General features: G+C 43.1%; 1 protein-coding gene and 1 long non-coding RNA gene across 2 annotated transcripts in view; one reads left to right on the forward strand and one right to left on the reverse strand.

The window, feature by feature from the left end:
- Positions 1–20442, reverse strand: part of Dnah6 (dynein axonemal heavy chain 6) — a 205061-nt gene that overhangs the window by 70682 nt on the left and 113937 nt on the right. Inside the window, exons 43-51 of the mRNA XM_059258003.1 lie at positions 19128–19274; positions 17853–17926; positions 15346–15500; positions 10949–11180; positions 9340–9492; positions 7507–7647; positions 4002–4244; positions 2031–2198; positions 748–983 (exon numbers count right to left, since the gene is read on the reverse strand). Coding sequence (XP_059113986.1) covers positions 748–983; positions 2031–2198; positions 4002–4244; positions 7507–7647; positions 9340–9492; positions 10949–11180; positions 15346–15500; positions 17853–17926; positions 19128–19274 — 1549 coding nt within the window. The remainder of the gene's footprint in view (positions 1–747; positions 984–2030; positions 2199–4001; positions 4245–7506; positions 7648–9339; positions 9493–10948; positions 11181–15345; positions 15501–17852; positions 17927–19127; positions 19275–20442) is intronic.
- On the forward strand, positions 7489–8081 carry LOC131907069 (uncharacterized). The gene is made up of 2 exons (XR_009378278.1): positions 7489–7659; positions 7957–8081. It is a non-coding gene; the product is annotated as an uncharacterized LOC131907069 (long non-coding RNA).

Consider the following 20442-nt stretch of genomic DNA (forward strand, 5'->3'; position numbering starts at 1 on the left):
GACCAGGCTGCATATTGATATTTCTAAGATATTCTGACTAGGTAAAAAAAAAAAAAAAATGTTCAGTGGTTCTTAGGTCCCCTTTGCTCATGTTTACGTATGTTTTGCATAGAGCCCTGGTCTGACCATAGTGTCAGCCTAAGAGCCAGTGGAAACATCTGATGGTAGTGGAGTGTTCCAGACTCTGCTCAGTTTTACACAGAAAGGGATATATATGTACATATATATGCATATCTATACACACATATCATATCAATATATATATATATATATATATATATAAAATTTAGAAAAGGATATTTTAAAGAAAAATTGAAAACTAAACATCATCAAGAGGAAATCTGCTTGGCATAACATATACATGGTCTTTCCTGAAGAAACCACTGCCTGTCTGCTCAGCTCCCTCTCATTCCATGAAAATCATGGGTCTCCAAGCTTTTTCCAAGGCCCCACATTCCAAATGAGCATCTTCTTTAAAAAAAATATACCTGCTCATATCTTTGTCCCTCAACTACCTGTATTCTATGGACAAGTGTTTCGTATCTCCCACTCTCTATCATAAAACAGACACTTAATAGAACGCTTGTTGAATAAGTTTGTTGAATGAACAATCAAATCAAGGAGAGGTGGCTAGAGAATAGAATGGATGTACATATAGGAAAATATGAAAATGGAGAAATACATTAAAGAAAGGTCTAAATGAAATACATTAAAGGAAGGTCTCACCAGATATTCTGAATGACTCACTTGGCATTTAAGAGGATGGAGATGGCTTCCATCACCGTCATGACTAAATCAGGGGGCTTGGTGAAGACTCGGATCTCAGAGATATCTGCTTTATCTAAGGAATCCAGCGCTTTATTGGCAGCATCAAGGGCAGGAAGTGCTTCCTCAAGGTCTCTCTGGGCATCGTCAGCGATTGCTTGGGTCTCCTCGGCTTTCACCTTTGCGATTGCTTCATCTTCTTGCACAACACTTCGGACCTGACCACAGAATCGGGGTTGATTAAGAGGTCTCAGTGAGCAAAAATACCCAAAGTCTGAAGTGCTGGAGCACCAAATACGGCCACAAGCAGAGAATTCCACACTGGGCCTCACATGACAGCAACAGTTGAGTTCAGACAGCTAAGATTAAGTACCAAGTTACTGTAAGATGCTGTTTATAAAATGTAGATAAGTCAAACGGACTTGTGCTTAGATTTGAGTCTTGTGCTGTGTATTTCCTATTTATACAGATATTCCAAAATCTAGAAAAATCCAAAATGCTTCTTATGCTAGGTATTTCCAACAGGAGACATGTGACTCGTGTTTGAAGAGTCAGGATAATGACCTATGTTTGCCCTTTGTGTTAGACCAGTGGTGAGAGGGAGTTACATTTCATCTATCTCATGCCTTCTTAGAAGGAGGGGGAGCTGTTTTATAACTTCAGATATTGCTTCTCTCATGACCCTTTCAGCTCTGATTTGGTCAAGTGAAACATGTTTAAAACTTAAAACATAACTGAATTTCTAGAAAAATAGCATTACCGATTCTGGTATCTATTTTAATGACACATATATGAAAACGACCTGATCAGTTATTGTGGATTAATTTTGATCGTCAACTTGATAGAATTTACAGTCACCATGGAAACACAGCTCTGGGCATGTCTCTAGGCTTGTTTCTAAAAAGCTTTAAGTGAGCAGGGAAGACCACCCTGAATGTGGGTGATACCATTCTGTGAGCTGGGGCGGGGTGGGGTCTTAGACTGAATAGAAAGGAGGAAGGAAACCCAACACCGTGTTCACCTGTATTCACCCGCGTCTGCTTCTGGGTTGTGGCTACACTGTGGTCAACTGCCCCACACCCCTGAAGCCATGCTGGACTGCACTCCCTCACACTGTTGGCTCCATCAAACCCTTCCACACTTAAGTGGCTTCCTGCCAGTTATTTGGTTGTAGTGATGAGAAAAATGATTACTTATCCTCTGTGGTTGTTGAGGTGCCCAGCTGCAGCCTTTACCCGTAGGGCCACTCCCAGAGCCCCGACTACCTGATCAGCGTTTTCTTGATCCACCGCCAGCTTTTCCATCAGGGCTTCAACATCTTGTGACTTCTGTAGTAGCACAGGCTCTAAAGCCGAGAGGTCTAATTTCATTTTATCCACCAATTCGTTCGTTTCCAGTAGCTTGGTGAGACCATTCTTCACACGATCTCGTGCCTAAATGACAACAAAAGTTCCCTAACAGTGTTAGAAGCTCTAGATTGCTGTCATTCATTATTTATATGTTGAATTTTATACCTACAGAATCATCACACCATTGTATAACACTTCAAGTTGTGAACCTACAGCAATAGGAAAACCTTCGTAGGCAGTACGACGCTAGGAACTGGCCACACTACTGACCGTGTGCTTAGACCCAACCCTCCGGCTACAGTGGTGGGATGTCTCTGAACCATTTGGCTCACTGAGGGAAGGAAGCAAGTCTGTTGTTTTTATTCTTCATGGTAACACGTCGAATGTCAATGTCAGAGACAAGTTCAGACAGGAAGCCCTGGAGGCCTTCATTCTGGGAGCTTGTTGACTCGGAGTGGGTCAAAGCCCTGAGAGTCTGGAGACAGAGCCCTGAGACCTGGGCTCTGATTGCTGCGTCTGAGCCCTATTTCCTAGGAGTGAAAACCCTTGTCTGGGGTTGTGGAGGTGGCGTACAGTCCAGGAGACACCTCCGGAGGAAAGAGGTGCATAAACAAGATCATTTCAAATGGTGAGTAGTCAAGGTGACTCTTGGGCTAGTTACAAGTCACGCGTTCTACAAGGCTGGGCTCCTGAAAAGTGTTCTAAATGTCTAAGTAGCCAAGGCTTCTACTTTCTGTGACTGAAAGGTTTGAATTTTGGGTCGTGTTAATGGCTCCATGGGTAGGAGGATGACAGCCACATGGGCACCTCACATGCCAGGCCACAGTTTAAGTACTTCATGAACATTGTGTCTTTATGTATTTGTTTCCTTTGTCCTTTTGCAGTCTTATTTAAATTAAGTAGGAGCTACAAGTATTTCTAAAGTTTGCTTTCTAAATTAAAAAAAAATTCTGTGTTACTTTTTGCTCTTATGAGATTTCATGTAACCTAGGCTAACCTCAAGTTCACTATGTAGCTGAGGACAGCCTTGGACTTCTGATCCTCCTGCTCCATTGTTCATGTGCTGGGATTATAGACATGTATATTGCTCCAAGTTTAGGGTTATCTTCTATTCAAGCTCTCAGACCTTTCATAACAGGCTCAAGGTTGTGATGGAAGAGGCAGAGTTCATGGCATGGAGACTATGTGACAGTCAAGTTCTTGGTCTTGGTCTGTACATGGTAGAGCATTCACAGCTCATCTCTACTTCTCATCCAAGAGCTTTCCTCCATGTTAAACCCTACGGAGATGGTGAGATCTCTGCATCAAAAACCTTTCTTCCACCGGGTGGCGGTGGCGCATGCCTTTAATCCCAGGACTTGGGAGGCAGAGCCAGGCAGATCTCTGTGAGTTTGAGGCCAGCCTGGTCTACAGAGCGAGATCCAGGACAGGCACCAAAACTACTCAGAGAAACCCTGTCTCGAAAAACCAAAAACCAAACCAAACCAAAACAAAAACAATAACACCAACAACAACAACAACAAATCATTTCTTCTATTTAAAACCCTACAGAGATGGTGGAATCTCTGCTCAACTTCTGTGCTATTGTGTTTTCTTTATTCTATTGAGCCAACAACACATATACATGAAAGAAGGAAAATATAAATATTAAGGAAGGGGAAGGCCCTTGTACCAACACAGGAAGACCCTTTTTTTTGGTGCTGTTACAGGTTGTAAAGAGTATGGTTTGGTTTGAAGATGGGGGATATGGCTCAGCAGTAGAGCAATTGCTTAGCATTCCGAGTAAGACAGGTACATAGATATATTATTCACACCTCCCCTCTGCCCCCTAAAGTTTTGGCTTTAAGCCAAAAGCCAAATTGTTTTTGTGGACAAGACTGAACGTACTGAAACTAACTGCTTCCTTTTTTCAGTGAGCATGGTCAGGTAGAGGTTGATGAGCTCCAGGTAGGAGGTGGGCGTGGTGTAGTAGCGCCTGCGCAGCTCACTGTAGTAGCGGTCCGCCATCTGGGCGACACTCAGGTGCACGTTCACGCACATGAGGGAAAGCTTATCTTTTAGCTCTTCATTTCCAGTGTCGACAGCTGAGAAAAATGTCTTTGATACAGACAGAAGCGCTTCTCTGGGCCACTGTAAATGAAGAGGGCATCAGAAAAAAAAATTCCGTCGGTCATTTTTACAACACATCATTCAACCACTAAGAAACTGTGTTTGTCTGGGACTTGTCCTTGTCTACTCCTACTCCTGCCTTTGGGGCTTCATGAACCGAACCTTATTACCAGGGTCTCAGGTCTGTGTTTGCTGACCAGTTTGCCCCCGGAACGGTGTCAAGCACATAGAAGGTGCTGATAAACGTTGGCTGGTTAGATGAGGGAATGGCTGGAGATCTTTGCAATTCCACGCAGGGAATGATGCGGGGTTACATGGACCTCTCATCTTCGCCGTAATACACAGTTGTGGGGTCGGTCCATCCATGTGATCACTGTCCCGCTCAGACCCCAACTCCTTCCCACCTCTCTGGTTCCAAGCTCCCCTGACCCTTAGTTACTCTGTGAGGCTGCTGGGCAGCTGACTGCAGCTGGAGGGACATCCCCAGTGCTCCCTCACACTCCCTGATGGTTGTTTAGTTTTTGAACCAGGCTCTTTCACTCTGGCCCAGGCTGGACTTGAATGAAAAGCAATCCCTCGGTTTTCAGCCTCCTTGGTGCTGGGATTACAAACCCCACACATGGCGCTTTCCGTGCACTTCCTGACAACTTGCCCCTGAGCGAGGCCCAGACATGCTTCTGCCTTTCCTAATGCGTCAGTTTTGCAGTCTTGGGCTTTGTCTACCCTTTCCCAGACTTGCACTTTCCTTTTGTGCTACTTTCAGTTGACTGTTTTGTTTACCACATGAATAAAAAGACTAGAAGCAAATAACACTTCAGTGAGCTCTTATCCCCCCACCCCCACCCCAGGATCTTCCCACCTGCACCTGCGCCCCTCACCTCTCACTTCTTTTTTTTTTTTTTTTTTTTTGGTTTTTCGAGACAGGGCTTCTCTGTGTAGCTTTGTGCCTTTCCTGGATCTCGCTCTGTAGACCAGGCTGGCCTCAAACTCACAGAGATCCGCCTGGCTCTGCCTCCCGAGTGCTGGGATTAAAGGCGTGCGCCACCACCGCCTGGCACCTCTCACTTCTTATCCCCCAGGGTACAGCTTCTTCTCTGACAATTACACCCTGTGCTTCACTGCTATTCAATGACATTGGTTCCATGAGGCCTAATGTTGTATTAGTGTATTCCTCTCTCTTTTTTTTGCATAATTTTTTCTTTTTATTATTAAGAGATTTTCTATTCATTTTACATACCAACCACAGATTCCCCTCTCATTCCTCCTCCCGCCCCCCAGCCTTTCCCCCCGACCCACCCCCCATTTCCACCTCCTCCAAGGCAAGGTCTCCCATGGGGAGTTAGTAGAGCCTGGTACATTCACTTGAGGCAGGTCCAGGCCCCTCCTCCCTGCACCAAGGCTGCACAAAGTGCCCCACCATAGGCACTGGGCTCCAAAAAGCTGGCTCATGCACCAGGGACAGGTTCTGATCCCATTGCCTGGGGGCCCCCTAAACAGTTCAAGCTAAACAACTGTCTTGCCTATCTAGAGGGCCTAGTCTAGTACCATGGGGGCTCCTCAGCTATTGGTCCACAGTTCATGTGTTTCCACTAATTTGGCTGGCCATCTCTGTACATTTTCCCATCATGATCTCAATGCCCCTTGCTCATAGAATCCCTCCTCTCTCTCATCGATTGGATTCCTGGAGATCAGCCTGGCACCCAGCCGTGCAAAGGACATAGTCAATAAGACAAAACGACAGCCTACAGAATGGGAAATGATCTTCACCAACCCCACAGCTGGCAGAGGGCTGATCTCCAAAATATATAAAGAACTCAAGAAACTAGATATCAAAATACCTAACAGTCCAATTAAAAAATGGACTACAGAGCTAAACAGAGAACTCTCAACAGAAGAATCTCAAATGGTCAAAAGACATTTAAGGAAATGCTCAACATCCTTAGTCATCAGGGAAATGCAAATCAAAACAACTCTGAGATACCATCTTACACCCGTCAGAATGGCTAAGATCAAAAACACTGAAGACAGCTTATGTTGGAGAGGATGTGGAGCAAGGGGAACACTCCTCCACTGTTGGTGGGAGTGCAAACTTGTACAGCCACTTTGGAAATCAGTATGGTGGTTTCTCAGAAATTTAGGAATCAATCTTTCCCAAGACCCAGCTATACCACTCTTGGGCATATACTCAAAGGAATGCTTAATCATACCACAAAGACACATGCTCAACTATGTTCATAGCAGCATTATTTGTAATAGCCAGAATCTGGAAACAACCTAGATGCCCCTCAACTGAAGAATGGATTAAGAAAATGTGGTACATATACACAATGGAGTACTACTCAGAGAAAAACAAAGACATCATGGAATTTGCAGGCAAATGGATGGAACTAGAAAAAAATCATCCTGAGTGAGGTAACCCAATGTATTTCTCTTCCTGGATCATTTTTATCAACATACACAGAGTTTAAAATTGCCATTAAAAGGTACTTGTTTCTTGGCCAGCAAGATAGATCAGCAGGTAAACGTGGTTGCTACCAAGTCTGACAACCTGAGTTTGACCCCTGGACCCACATGGTGGAAGGAGCGAACCGACTCCAGCAAGATGACATCTGACTTCCATATGAGTGTTGTAGCATATACCCTGCTCCCTAAATAAATAATACAATAAAAAATTTAAAGATCAGGCTTTCTTGGTTTCATTGTGCCGTTCTAGCCCTTACTCATGTCTTTCTGTTTCCTTTGGGAAAATCTCTTGAGAGTGTTGCTTATACTCACTGTCTCTGACTCCCCCTTTCATTGAGATTTATTTATTTTTTCTTTATGTGTATTGGTATTTTGCCTGCATGTATGTTGTGCATCACATGTGTGCAGTGCTCTTGGAGGCCATAAGAGGTAGTTAGATCTTCTGGAACTGGTGTTACAGATGATTTTTAGCAACCATGTGGGTGCTGGGAATCGGACCTGGGTCGTCGGGAAGAACAGCTGAGCCATGTTAACTGCTGAGCTATCTCTTCCACTCTGCCTCCTCTCTCCTTAGTTCTCTCCCCGTCCATGCACTGAAACAGCTCTTGTCGGGATCACAATGCCTTCAGTGTCAGTGGCCTCTCCTTCCTTTACAGAATGTGTTTTCTCTTTGTTGTGACCATTACCATAATCCTATATCTGAGTGACTTCCTAGAAGCCTTTGGAACTAATCCAAGTATCATGAGCTGTGCTCAGACAGTGTGGTAGCCCCAAACAAGCAAATCTATCTTCTCCAAGAGGTATCATGGGTGTCACAAACCTGGACAAACCAATCAATGGTGCAGCAGTTCACCAGGGATGGGAACATTCGGCATCGGGACCTGAAGGCCTCGCCAACTGGGCTCATGCAGAGAACAATGTGCAGCTTCTGTCTCACTCTGCTGATGAAATATTGAAACACCTGATGGAAAAGGTCAGTTTTCAGTTTAAAATAGGAGAAAACAGCAAGGAAAACAAGTGAGGATATTATCATCAAAAACAATTAGCTTAGATAAATGAATTGTCAACATCTATACTCAGTGTGATTGACAAAAATCTAGACTCATTGGAAGGATGCCTGTAAGGTGTTATCTTGCTCATATTACTTGGTGTGAGAAGACCCATCTTAAATCTGGGTGGGACTGTTTTCTAGGCAGGGGATCCTGGACTTTATAAAGTAGAGAAAGGAGCTGGACTCTAACATGTACACATTTATTTCTCTGCTTTCCAGTTGTGGATGTGATGTGTCCAATTGCTTCAAGCTCTTGGTACCATGACTTCCCTGCCATGATGGGCTGTACCAATGATGGACTATGCCTCTGAACTATGAGCTGGAATAAACTCTTTCATCTTTAATTAATTTTGTTAGGTATTTTTTTTTTTATCATAGCAACAAGAAAGTAGTGAAGACACTCATGTAGTCTGAAAATATTAAAAATGACAGCTTGAGGCAGACCTGGTGGTGATACAGTATTATAATACAGCTACTTAGGAGGCTGAGGCAGGAGGATTGCAAGTTCAAGGCCAGCCTGAACTATAGAGTAAGTTCAAGGTCACATTGAGATATAGTGATATATTGTGTACCCCAATAAAGCTTACCTGGGAATCATAGGACAGAGCCAGTCACTAAATTAGACATAGAGGTCAGGCAGTGGTGGCACACACCTTTAATCCTATCACTCTGGGGCATAGATCTGTCTGGATCTCTGTGAGTTCAAGGCCACACTGGACTACATGAGAGAAACAGAACCAGGCAGTGGTGACACACACCTTTAATCCCAGGAAGTAATATGGCAGGACACAGAAAGGTATATAAGTTGTGAGGAAACAGGAACTCGCTCTCTTGAGGCTGAGGATTTCTTAGAGGCGTAGCTGGCTGTTCTGCTTCTCTGATCTTTCAGCTTTCACCCCAATATCTGGCTCTGGGTTTTCTATTAATAAGACCTTTTAAGATTTGTGTTGCATTGGGAAATTTAGAGAGACTTAGTCTCAAACAATAAAAATGGAGTACTGGAGTTCAGTGATAGATGGCTTATCTACTATGTGTGAAACCCTGGATCAGTTTCTGGTGTCTCAAAGAAAGAAAAAGACTTGCTGATTGTACTTATCCTCTCCGACCCAGGGCAATTCTCACAGGGACACAGCACATATCCAGGTATAATAGCCCCAGAGTGGAAGGAGGTGCAGAGAGAAGGGAGGGACAGGGCGCCTGAAATCATGGTGCTGGAGAAGTGGAGGTGGGCAGCAGCTATATTGTTCCAGAGAAAGAAAACACATTCCTGTTCCATTGTGCAGAACCTTGCTGCCAGACAAGGGTATGAAAAGCATTAGGCTTCAGCTTGCAGCCTCCCTCAGGCTAGACACTACAGGTGTATCTAATAAGCACAGGCTCGAAGAAGAATAAGGGGAGCTGACTATGTAATCTCTGTGGGGGCAATAGGATTTCTGATTGTGTTTCCATGGACACACAGAAAATAGAATACATAGAATTAGAAGGAAAATCATATAAAAAAATCTACCTATGGACTCCTTATAGGTGAACTGTGGGCTGCTGAGCAAAAGGCTAAGGTAATTGTTACTTAGAAAGTCATGGAACTATTCTGGAATGGGCTACCTCATCTCTGTTCCCTTCAGAAATTCCAACTTCCTTTGCTTTTGGTCGTGTGGCTGCTAAAACCTGCTCCAGCTCATCCTTTTCGAATAAATTAGGCACTTCACCTGAATTTAGAATATTATTGATGTCTTCAAGGAACTCTTCCACAACAATCTGTAGGGAAAGCAGAGTGGCCATTGTAAGTTCACCACACTACAGTTATTACAGGAAGTTATCAAGTATTCATTCCAAAACTCACAGGTACCAGTTCCACCTTTAAAAGATCCTTAAACCGTAGATAGCATCCTAAATCCTAACACAGTGATTCTATTGAGTTTCCACCTTTCTCTCTTGTTTTGTCTCTTGAAGAACATTTGCATCTGTTCCGGCTTCACTGCTCTTGCTGTGATAAAACACAAGGGACCTTGGGAAGAAAGGGCTTATTTGAAGTACAATGCCAGGCTGCAGTCAAGGCAGGAACTCAAAGCAGCTAAGTAACATGACATCCACAGCCAAGAGCAGAGAGAAATAAACGTATCTTTGTTGCCTGTTTTCTCATGCTCAGCTGGCTTCCTCACTCTCTTCTACGGTTGGGACCCCCTGCCCAGGGAATAGAGCTGCTCATAGTGGGCTGGGCCCTCCCACATCAATTCAGTCCCTCACAGACATGCTCCCAGGACAATCTGATCTAAAGAATTCCTCAACTTAAAACTCTTTCTCAGGTGATTCTAGATTGTGTCAATTTGACAGCTAAAACTAACTGGCACAATACCTTACCCATCAAAGTCGTATGCACAAGTATCTTGTATTCTGCTCCATTCAGTTACAATTTCATTGTTAATATTAAACCACAAATATGAGAGCACAACACACCATGGAGACAATGTGCCTTGCATTTCCATGGGCATAAATGGTTGACAATTTAGTTTATATCATGAATCATCTTCAGGCCTAGAGCTTTGCTCCTCAGCTGGCAGCAAATTATTTTCATGCACCAAATTCCCAGGAGTGAGATTAACATGCAAAGTGAATTAATATCAACTATTTCTCATTTAGGTCAAATATGACTTCAGTAATGTTTAATATTTACTTTTGTTAATTTGCATTTTATAAGCACTTCCTTTGGGGGATTTAACTGGTATATCGTTGCTTTTGAAGTGAGAGCAAAGTTAGCCACACTGACTTCTCCTAGGGAGGACTACTACAAAACAGCATCTTCTGAACATGACGTGGCTGTGTACTCACAACTCACAACAGCTGTGGCTATCTGCACAAGACCTGCATGCTCTCAAGCTAGTCAATGTTCCAGTCAATGTTCCAGCATGGATGGGGAAGGGTGTGCAAAGCCTCGGCCCTTGCTAAGAACCTCCTGATCTCTGATGGCTGATGAGATTGGATGAGCACAGCCCCTCGTAGGTTGCCCATGCTTCAGCAGAGGGCTGTATTCCCATGCACACATGGGTGGAACTAAATGGACTCAGTGGGTTATAAAAGAAAAAAAAAGACAAAAAAAGACATGAAGTTGGGAGGGGCAACAATATACTTTACCTGTCTTCAGCACACAGTGGAATGTAACCCCACGTGTTCCCAGTGGGTTTTAACCCTATGTGCTCACTGTTTGAATATGTACCTGGGTATCTGTGAAAAGGAAAACCATATTTTTGTCTTCCACACCAGCCATCTTGTACAACTTCCTCAGGTCTTCATGGAAACTGTCATAATTATACCCTCGGCTAAGTTCAATCTGCAAACACTTGTAACCGCATATGTGAGCTGCAAGTCTCGTGAGGGACTGCTTTCCCGTGCCTCCTACCCCGACCAGCAGGGCATTGCCTCTTTCCTGGCGGATCATCCGTGCAATCCTGCAGGAAGTGAAGCAGAGGAAGACTGAGTTCAGGTTCACAGGCATGGCTTCTGCTGAGAGGGTCTGCTGCGGTGGGGATGGCTGTGGCCAGCTAAGCAGGATGTACAAGTGAGAAGTGGGCTATCTCAGGCAAATCATGGTTGGAGGAGTGCCATTTCTGACTCTTTTCTCCATCTCTCCTTTGATTCATCACAGGCTGGTGGCTCTCTGCCTTAGGTGTGCAAATTCAAAATAAAGGAAGATTTCTTTTCTCTTTGTTTAAATGGAAAGGAACCTTGACTGATCATGGGTCCTGCTCATACATCGGCAAAGCCCAGGTCTCTACCTAGAACGGCAAGCACGCACAAAAATCACTGGATCTAGAATAAGACACTGTGGTTCTGAAGAGGGTCGGGTGTCAACATCCAGTCACTGTATAGATCCACAGCATTCTAGAAAGCTGTTGCGGTGGTTTGAGAAGGAATGGCTTCCGTGAGCTCATATATTAGAATGCTGGTCCCCAGTTGGGAAAGATTAGGCGTGGCCTTGTTGGAGGAGGTGTGTCACTGGGCTCAGGATTTGAGGTTTCAAAGCTCCATGCCATTTGCAGTTAGCCGCATCCCCTCGTGTCTGTAGATCAGATACAAGCTCTCAGCCACTGCTCCAGCGTCTGCCTGCTCCCGTGCTCCCTGCCGTGATGGCCACCTGCCTGCTCCCGTGCTCCCTGCCGTGATGGCCACCTGCCTGCTCCCGTGCTCCCTGCCCTGATGGCCACCTGCCTGCTCCCGTGCTCCCTGCCGTGATGGCCGTGGATTCTAACCCTCACTCAACACCTTCTTTTCTAAGTTGCCTTGCTCAGGGTGTCTCGTCACAGCCATCCAACTTGCTGAGTCACTTCAGTGCAGATCTAAAACAGTGCAGAGGACACCCAAGAAGGAGAGCACGGGACTTGAGTTCAGAGAAAAGTAGAGAGGTATGGACAGATGGGACCACTAACCTGAGAAGGAGGTCAGCAGAAGCTGCACATCTCACGTAGGATATTGTAGGAAATGAGCCATGTTGAAAGAATGCTCAGAATGACTCAGAATGAGAGAGAGAGAGAGAGAGAGAGAGAGAGAGAGAGAGAGAGAGAGAGAGGAAAGGACGAGGAAGAACACGGAAGCAAAGGAGGATAAACCATGGGGAGAAAATAGAACTTGAGAGACCACATGTCAGCCGCTATAGGAGAAACAGGAAAGACTGGAGCTGTCTGTGAGCTAAAGAGACAGCTCAGTGGGGTCAAGGGCACCTGCTGCCAAGCTGGAAGACCTGAGTTCAATCCCCAGGGCCCACACGGTAGAAGGAAAGAATTGGCTAACACACACACACACACACACACACACACACACACACACACGCATGCACGCATGCACACATGCATGCACACACATTTAAGGGTTGGAATCACAAGCTGCACTACCACTTCTATCTCTGAGATCTACATTTTTGACACAACTTAAAAATGTTATGAGCGTCTAAAGCAGGAGTAATAGATTTCCCGCATAGAAATGAATCACATAGGCTGGCCACACAACAGGCCTCAAGGCATCATTTCATGAGATGATATGGCGAGAGACTGAGCGAGGGGCAAAATGTCACATTGTGGCTCAGAGACAATCTCCAAACCTATCCTAGGTGAGTCTGAAGATATACAGAAGAAAGAGGAAAATTTAAAAATCCAAGAAGGCAGGAAGGATGTATAAGAACGAGCAGTACCCATAGAGTTCATGTCTGAGTGTTGATGATCACATGACCACCCCCAGGGAGTGATGGTATTAACGAATTCTGAAAAACAAAATCGAAAATGTAAAAATAATTTCTTTCAAAAAATTATCATCAGTGTTTGAAATGGGGTTTATCAACAGGAGTGAAAATTGTTCAGATACAGTCCGCGGGTACACTGGCAAAAGAACAGATGCGAGCCAAGCAGTGTCTTAACAGCCCAGTGATAAATGGTCTTGTCATAACACAAGCCGTGGCAAACACGACTTCTTAAATTTGAGTTAAAGAGCAGAAATGCAGGACACATGGAAGACTTTATTTGCTATTATTTATGTGAAAAAAATTCTTGGGATTTAATTGTCAGTTTGTACAAGGACTGGGAATGTAAACCCACAGAGCTGTTAAATTGTAGCAAAGGGAGATCCCACTCACTAATAATTTCAAGCTGAGTTTTGCAAAATAAATGTCATCAAATATGGGTACCACTTTTAAAGTGCAATATCAGAAATTTATGAAGCTAAGCATATTGAAGGCTGGAAATTCTCTTTTAATAAGTAACATGAAATATCCAGAGTAACTTTTTAGAGGACAGGGATTTGAGACAGGTTTTGGTATAATAGCTCAGGCTAGACTCAAACTTGTAGCAATCTTGCCTCATCCTCCCAAGTGCTGGGATTACAAGCACTGTACTCCTGGCATGATCCAGGAGAGTTGTACCTGGTAAGGATAAAGCTAAGAGAAGCAGGGGGAATGATTTGAAAACATTTACAGAGCTTTTATGAAAAAATCAGGCCTGTTTTGGTTTGGGAGGCCTGCAGTGGTGTTAGAAGCAAAGGTTTGAATATGATTCCCAATCCTGTTATTCATTAGAAGGAAGACTTGAGAAAGTGTACCTATTTTTTTTCCATGCTATAGTCCAAAAGTTGGCTGCAGTATTGTTCCTGGTCCAACTTGCTCTTGGATCCCATCAAGGGCTAGAGCTCTGTTCTTTTCTTATGAGCCTGGGTGTGCCTGTGTGGCTGGTTTGGCTGAAAGACTAGGTATAGTAGAATAGGTATAACTTCCAAAGCTAAGTTATAGGGCCCTTTGGCTTTTCCTCTGCTCTTGCTGTTGGAGCCAGGGCCATTATTTAGGGAAGCCCAGACATCCCGCTCCTGCAACACAGGGGCATGTGGAGAGAACACTTGAGGATAGATGCTACAGGCACTCCAGGCACTGTCTGATGAGACTCCACGAAACACCCCAAGAGAGAGGCCTAGAACCATAAAAGACAATGGTGGAACGGAGCCAACAGATATAAGCATGTCTAAAAAGCCAAGTGGAACATTCTCTGAGCGTTATTTGCAGAGAGACTGATATACTGAGCCAAGAGAGGCCTGTGACGTTAAATATGATGTCATGCATCATGGTTTTACATGCTCATTGTTCCTACTCCCTAGAATGGACCTGACACCAGAAGCCACAGGAAATAAATGATGGCTCACTTGGGAAGGTTATTTTAACACTTAGAACTGTCTAAAAGGACATGAACAAAATGGTGTGTATCCCAAAGACTGAAGATATTCAGGCTCTACCCACATGTGAGGAATGTCCCTCCAAGAGGGCTGTAAGTGGATAGGAGTCACACTTCTAAGCAGATGGATCTATCCTCAGGGTTCAAAACTATGATCTTGAGCTTTCTCTGTAGGCACACACATAATTAGCCTAATATATCTCTTAAAGCACTTTAGATACTATTTGTAACAAGACAAGAATAAAAACAAACAAATAAAATTGATTAATATTTTGCAATAATAAGGGCTAGAGAAATAGCTTAATGGTTAAGAACACTTGTTGCTCTTGCAGAGAATTCAGGTTTGTTTCCCAGCACTCTCATGGTGTTTATAACTATCTGTAAATCCAGTTCCAGGGACTCCTACACCCTCTTTTCACCACCAAAGGTATCAGACACACACGGTACACATGCATACATGTAGACAATGCACCCATACACATAAATAAAGCTAACATCTCCATATTTAGCAATACTGACCTGTGGGATTCCATAGAAAATTCACGTGGTATGTATGTAAAGCATATATTTTTTGGCTAGAGAGATGAATCAGTGATTAAGAGCACATACTGCTCTTCTAGAGGACCTGGATTTTGGTACCAGCAACCACACTGGGCAGTTTACAACTGCTTGTAGTTCTCGATCCAGGGGATCCAACATCCTTTCCTGACCACCTCAGGCACCACACACACACACACACACACACACACACACACACACAAATAAAAAATTTTAAAAACATTATAAAGTATCTTTTAGTCCACATTGAGCATTTCTACAAGACTTTAACTCGACTAACTCATCGAAAGTGCTATCCTTTAATGAAAAACAAACAGGATCTATATGTAACTGGGGGCTTGTAGCATGGTACCTTGACACATGCTCTATGGCATCCTGGAAGAACACCAGCTTTACTTCCTTAGGGTTTGTGAGGTTATAGTCATCAAGATAGTCCTGTAGAACATTCCCAATTTTCTCTATGTCAGGCAAATCATCGTAGATGCGGTCAGACGGATCTGCTCCAAACTGTAAGGCATTTTATGGGGACACACCAAGTTGGATCAATTACTTTACATAGACATATGACACACACAGTCTGGGAAATTCATTTTACTTCATCTTTTCAAGCGGTAGGTTGTAATGTCAATGATTTTTGCAATAAAATTCATGCAGAAAGGAGTTTGGAAGCATCTTAATTTTTTTTTGTGCAATCCAATGGTCTGGTTCATACTTTGTTCTTAGGGTGTTCACATTCAAAAAGGTAACTGAAAATGTGTATGGCAGATTGCTCTCTCTATGAATGATCATTCCTGGACTATAGGTAGTTTTGTTGTTGTTGTTTGTTTTTTGACAACAGCAGCCACCTACAGCTAAATAATGTTGAGAATAAAAGTTAGGTGTAAATGAAAAGGTAATCGGGTTCCTTGGTTGGACCAATTGAGGATGACTTTTCTGTGCTGTAGAAATTTCTGGGAGACACCTAAAATACATCTGGGCAAAGCTAATGGAGTTCTGCTTGCACCCAGGGGCTCACACACAGTAGGCAAACGCTCTACCACTTAACGGGAGGCAAATGCTTTACCACTTAGTCAAGCCCCCAACTCAGGTCTGGCTCATCTACTTTACTTTGCTCTCTCTCTCTCTCTCTCTCTCTCTCTCTCTCTCTCTCTCTCTCTCTCTCTCTCTCTCTCTCTCTCTCTGTGTGTGTGTGTATAAGTGGATATTCTATTGTAGGGTCAGAGGACAACCTTGGATGATATCTGTCCTAGAAGCCTTCCATTTTTTTTTTTGTCTTATTGGCCCAGAACCTTGCAAAGTAGGCCAGGCTAGTTGGCCTGTGGTTTCTGTGGATCCCCATCTCTGCCCCTCATTTTTCTATTGCTAGGATTATAGGTGTATGCTACTGCACTTGGATTTTTACACGGAGTTCTGGGGATCCGAACTCACGTTTTCATGCAAGCACTTTACCACCTCGGCTACCTCCCCAGGCCTGTCTTTTATCCTTCATTTGATAATGCTATCACTAAAAGCACATAGCAAATGTAATTTGAGAAAACAAGTCCTTGAGCTTTATTTATTTTACTTACTTTGTTGTGTTTAAGATTGTCTTTCTTTCCTTTAAAAATTTTGTTGGTAATTTTGAACATGCATACAATATATTTAGATTATATCCATCTTCCCCCAACTCCTATAAAATATCCCTCATATCCCCCTCCTAATTAATGCTGCCTTATATTTTTTTAAAGAATTAATTGATTGGTTGAGTTTTATAACCATTGAGTCCAGTCCAATCAGTACTGCCTATCTGTGCACGGGTCTAGGCCTGTCCACTCGAGCACAATTGGTGACTTTCCCGGCCACCAATTCCTGATAGCTCCTTGGCTAGGGGTGTGGGCACCCATGGGGACTACTGACTGCTTTAACCTTGTACAGGACTTGCACAGGCATCTGTGGCTGCTGTACCTTAATTTTTTGTGATAACTTTAAATAGATATATTTCACATAAATACTTTATCCTTTTCCCTCATCAGGTGGAAATACTCATCTGGAGTGCAGCCCTGCATATAGCTTATAGAAGGACCGGTTTATTTATTATCAAATTATTAGCTTTGATTGGCAGGCTGCTATGTACCTTGCGCTGTGTGTGAGGCTGAAACTTCGGTGAACAGAATGGGCCTATGGCCTTTGGCCTTGAGACATCAAGAATGTGTTCTGCAAGTAAGAGTTAGTTTTGTGCAGCAGATGGTAGTTTGCTATGTAGGTGGGGTGGAGTTGAGTAGGGATGGGAGATTTGTTCTAGGAAGGTTCAGAGGGTAAAATTAAGTCCATGTGTTGACATTTTGGAAGGATGGAGAGAAGAGTACAATGATATAAGAGGTAATTAAATATAAGAATGCTACTAATTAGAGTTTCTTGAAATTAAGAGAGCATCTCCTTTGACTAATAAGCTTTTGTGGTTGGAAGCATTTGGTTAGGGGTTGCACAGCCATGTCGAATATGGTCTGAGTTAAGGACGTGTGTCATTGGAAGGGGGATTTGAGGGTTAAGAAGCCTCTTTGCCTCCTTCTGATGGAGCTGGTTTGAGCTATCACCAAAATGAATGTAATTTTTGCTGCAAAAGACCAGAGACTGAATCCTTTTTGGTGTTGCAGATCAGCTGCCTTTGCCTCTGCTACTGCACTCTGCTATCATTGGGCAAAAGAGTGAGTGTAGCTGCGTTTAGCTAGAACATAGTTATAAAAACTAGGCAGCAGGCAGATTTGGCCCATGGAACTTAAGCTTGCCCACACTTGGCTTAGATATTTAGTCTTTTCAAATGCAAAATCCTGTGTAAATGAACTGGATTTGGAAAACAGCAAATTCACTAAAACTACTCACCTTGATGAAATCACCAAATATGATAGGTTTATTTAAAAAATATCCCAGGTCAATTGCAATTCCAAAGTGCTTGTCTGTTAAAACATAAAAGCAACTTTACTATGGGAATCAGCTTGAATGTAGCTTTTTTTTTTTTTTTTTGAGACAGGGTTTCTCTGTGTAGCTTTGGAGCCTTTCCTGGAACTCATTCTGTAGCCCAGGCTGGCTTCGAACTCACAGAGATCCTCCTGCCTCTGCCTCCCAAATGCTGGAATTAAAGGCGGGCACTACCACCGCCGGCCAAATGTAGCATTTTAATAAGATCTGCAGAATAATATCTGCAGTTGATATGAAAACTGAGAGAGAGAGCTAAGCAAACAACATACTACTTTAATTGGGTGGATAATTTCCCAGATTGAAGATTATTTAGCAAGTATTTAAAAACTTTTGTTAAATAGTAAATATTGATTATTCAATAAAAAGGATCATTTTAGAATTATAGTAATTTCTTTTTATTTTAATCTACTTAAAAAAATTAAAAGCATAACACTTTTTTTTGAGACAGAGTTTTATACTGTAGCCAAGGCTGGTCTCAGACTCATGGCAATCCTCTTGCTGAAACCTCCTGGGTGCTTGGGTTATGGAAATGAGATACTACACCCAGATAAAAATATGTTTTTCAGTTATCACATAAAATAACGGCTTTCATTATGCCAATTTGACATATGCAGGTCATTGTTTTTGTTTGTATTTCCCCTTCTTTGCTCCTCTCCCTTTCCCTCTATCTAATCCTATCTGTGTCCATTTCAGATATGTGTGACTCTGTATCACACGGGTCTGCTTATAAATATATATAGCTACATCTGGATTCCCCATGATAGAAGAAGACATGTGATATTTGTCTTTCTGTTCACCCACAACACTCTCTCGTCCCCTCCCACATCGTTTCGACTGCGTTCTCCCTGCCCTTCTCCCTTCTGTTACAGGGTTCATCAATAGTCTCTGTATCTCTGTCTATTCCTTGGATGAGAGGAAACACGTTATCCTGGCTTCTTATTAGACAATAGTCTATTTCTCTACTTTCCTGCCTCTATTTCTGATTTCATACCTGATTGAGACCACCAAACCTTGCTTTATTCTAGTAACTAATTTTCATAATATTTATATATATATTTGAGTTATCAAAAATTTTAGTTATGAATGACGAAAACTCAAAATCATTTCATTTCCCTGATGAAAACCAAATTACTTTCCTGTTTTTTAAGAATAAAAGAATAGCTAAATTAAGATATTTACTGGCCATTTCTGTCAAAATGACATGGAAGTAGTGTTTGTCTTCATTATTGATCAAACGATCATGGAACACCCTTTGACACTCGTGGCAAAACAGTCGAAATATTTGCATTTCTTCTCTTATTGTTCCTGGGTCACATTGGAGAATACCTGTGTGTTTTTTTAAGAAAAGGAAGAAAGCGAAAAATTTGCATTCGTGAACTCATTTATCACAGTTTAATAAAGTAGGAAACATCCCAAGTCCAGCTTGGGATGGAAAGAAGTGGTTAGATTTGGGATGTATTTTGAAGGGGAGGTTGTTCAAGGCCTGTGACCAGAGGAGTTAATGGTAGTCCCCTCTAGGCCAGGGATACCCATGGCCAGTGGTGGAGGGATGAAGCAAGAATCTACTTTTCTGTGTGTGTGAGACAGGGTTTCACTATATAGCTCCAGTTGACCCAGAACACACTTTGTAGACCAGGCTGGCCTAGAACCCACAGAGACCTGCTTGCCTCTGCCTCCTGAGTGCTGGAATTAAAGGCGTGCATTAACACATCTGGCTAAGAATCTACTGTCAATCTGCTAAGTTTAAGAAGTTCAATTGGGCATCTGAGTGAGGACCCTGGGAAAAGCATGGCATGTGGGGGACACTCACTTAGACAGGAGGCTGAAATCTGTAATAGAGAACTGACTGAGGAGGTTGGACAAAAAGTGGACCCAGGACAGAACCCAGGGGCCACAATTTTAAGGTAGAGCGGATGAGGAGCCATCGATGCAGATGTAGTGACAACAACCAGGGACAGAGAAGGGAACACAGAAGAGCTTGTACCCTGGACTGCTGGGGTCGGGGAGAGGCACAGTGCCAAACACTGAGATCGGGCCTGTGGGAAGCCGAGTTAAGTCCAGGGTTAGGTATACGCTTCGACTGACACATGTTAAAGGTAGAACTGAAGGGATCATGAGGAGAGGCCTTTTTTTTTTTTTTTTTTTTTTTTTTTTTTTATAATAGGAGTCTTTCTAGAAAAGGAGAGGAATGGTACCTCAGGAGAATTAACTTGATCTAATAGAAGAGAATTCTATAAAAGTGAAGTGGGGATTATAAGGAGCAAATCTTCGCTGAGGAAGGTGGAGATGGACCTTCATAGCAGAGGGAGTATACAGGGGCAGTTCAGCTCAGGGCAGGAGAGAAGTTGTTTGGGAGATTTGGGAGATGAGGTGCCTCTGGTCTGATTACTTCTACTTTCAGCTTTCTCTTTCTCACTTTCATCTAGAAGTGAGAAGGGGGATGGATGCTGGGGATTTGAGAAAGTTCTGGAGTTCAGCGTGAGGTAGGGGGGTA

The sequence above is a fragment of the Peromyscus eremicus genome, chromosome 3, assembly GCF_949786415.1.
Source record: "Peromyscus eremicus chromosome 3, PerEre_H2_v1, whole genome shotgun sequence".
Classification (NCBI taxonomy): Eukaryota; Metazoa; Chordata; class Mammalia; order Rodentia; family Cricetidae; genus Peromyscus; species Peromyscus eremicus.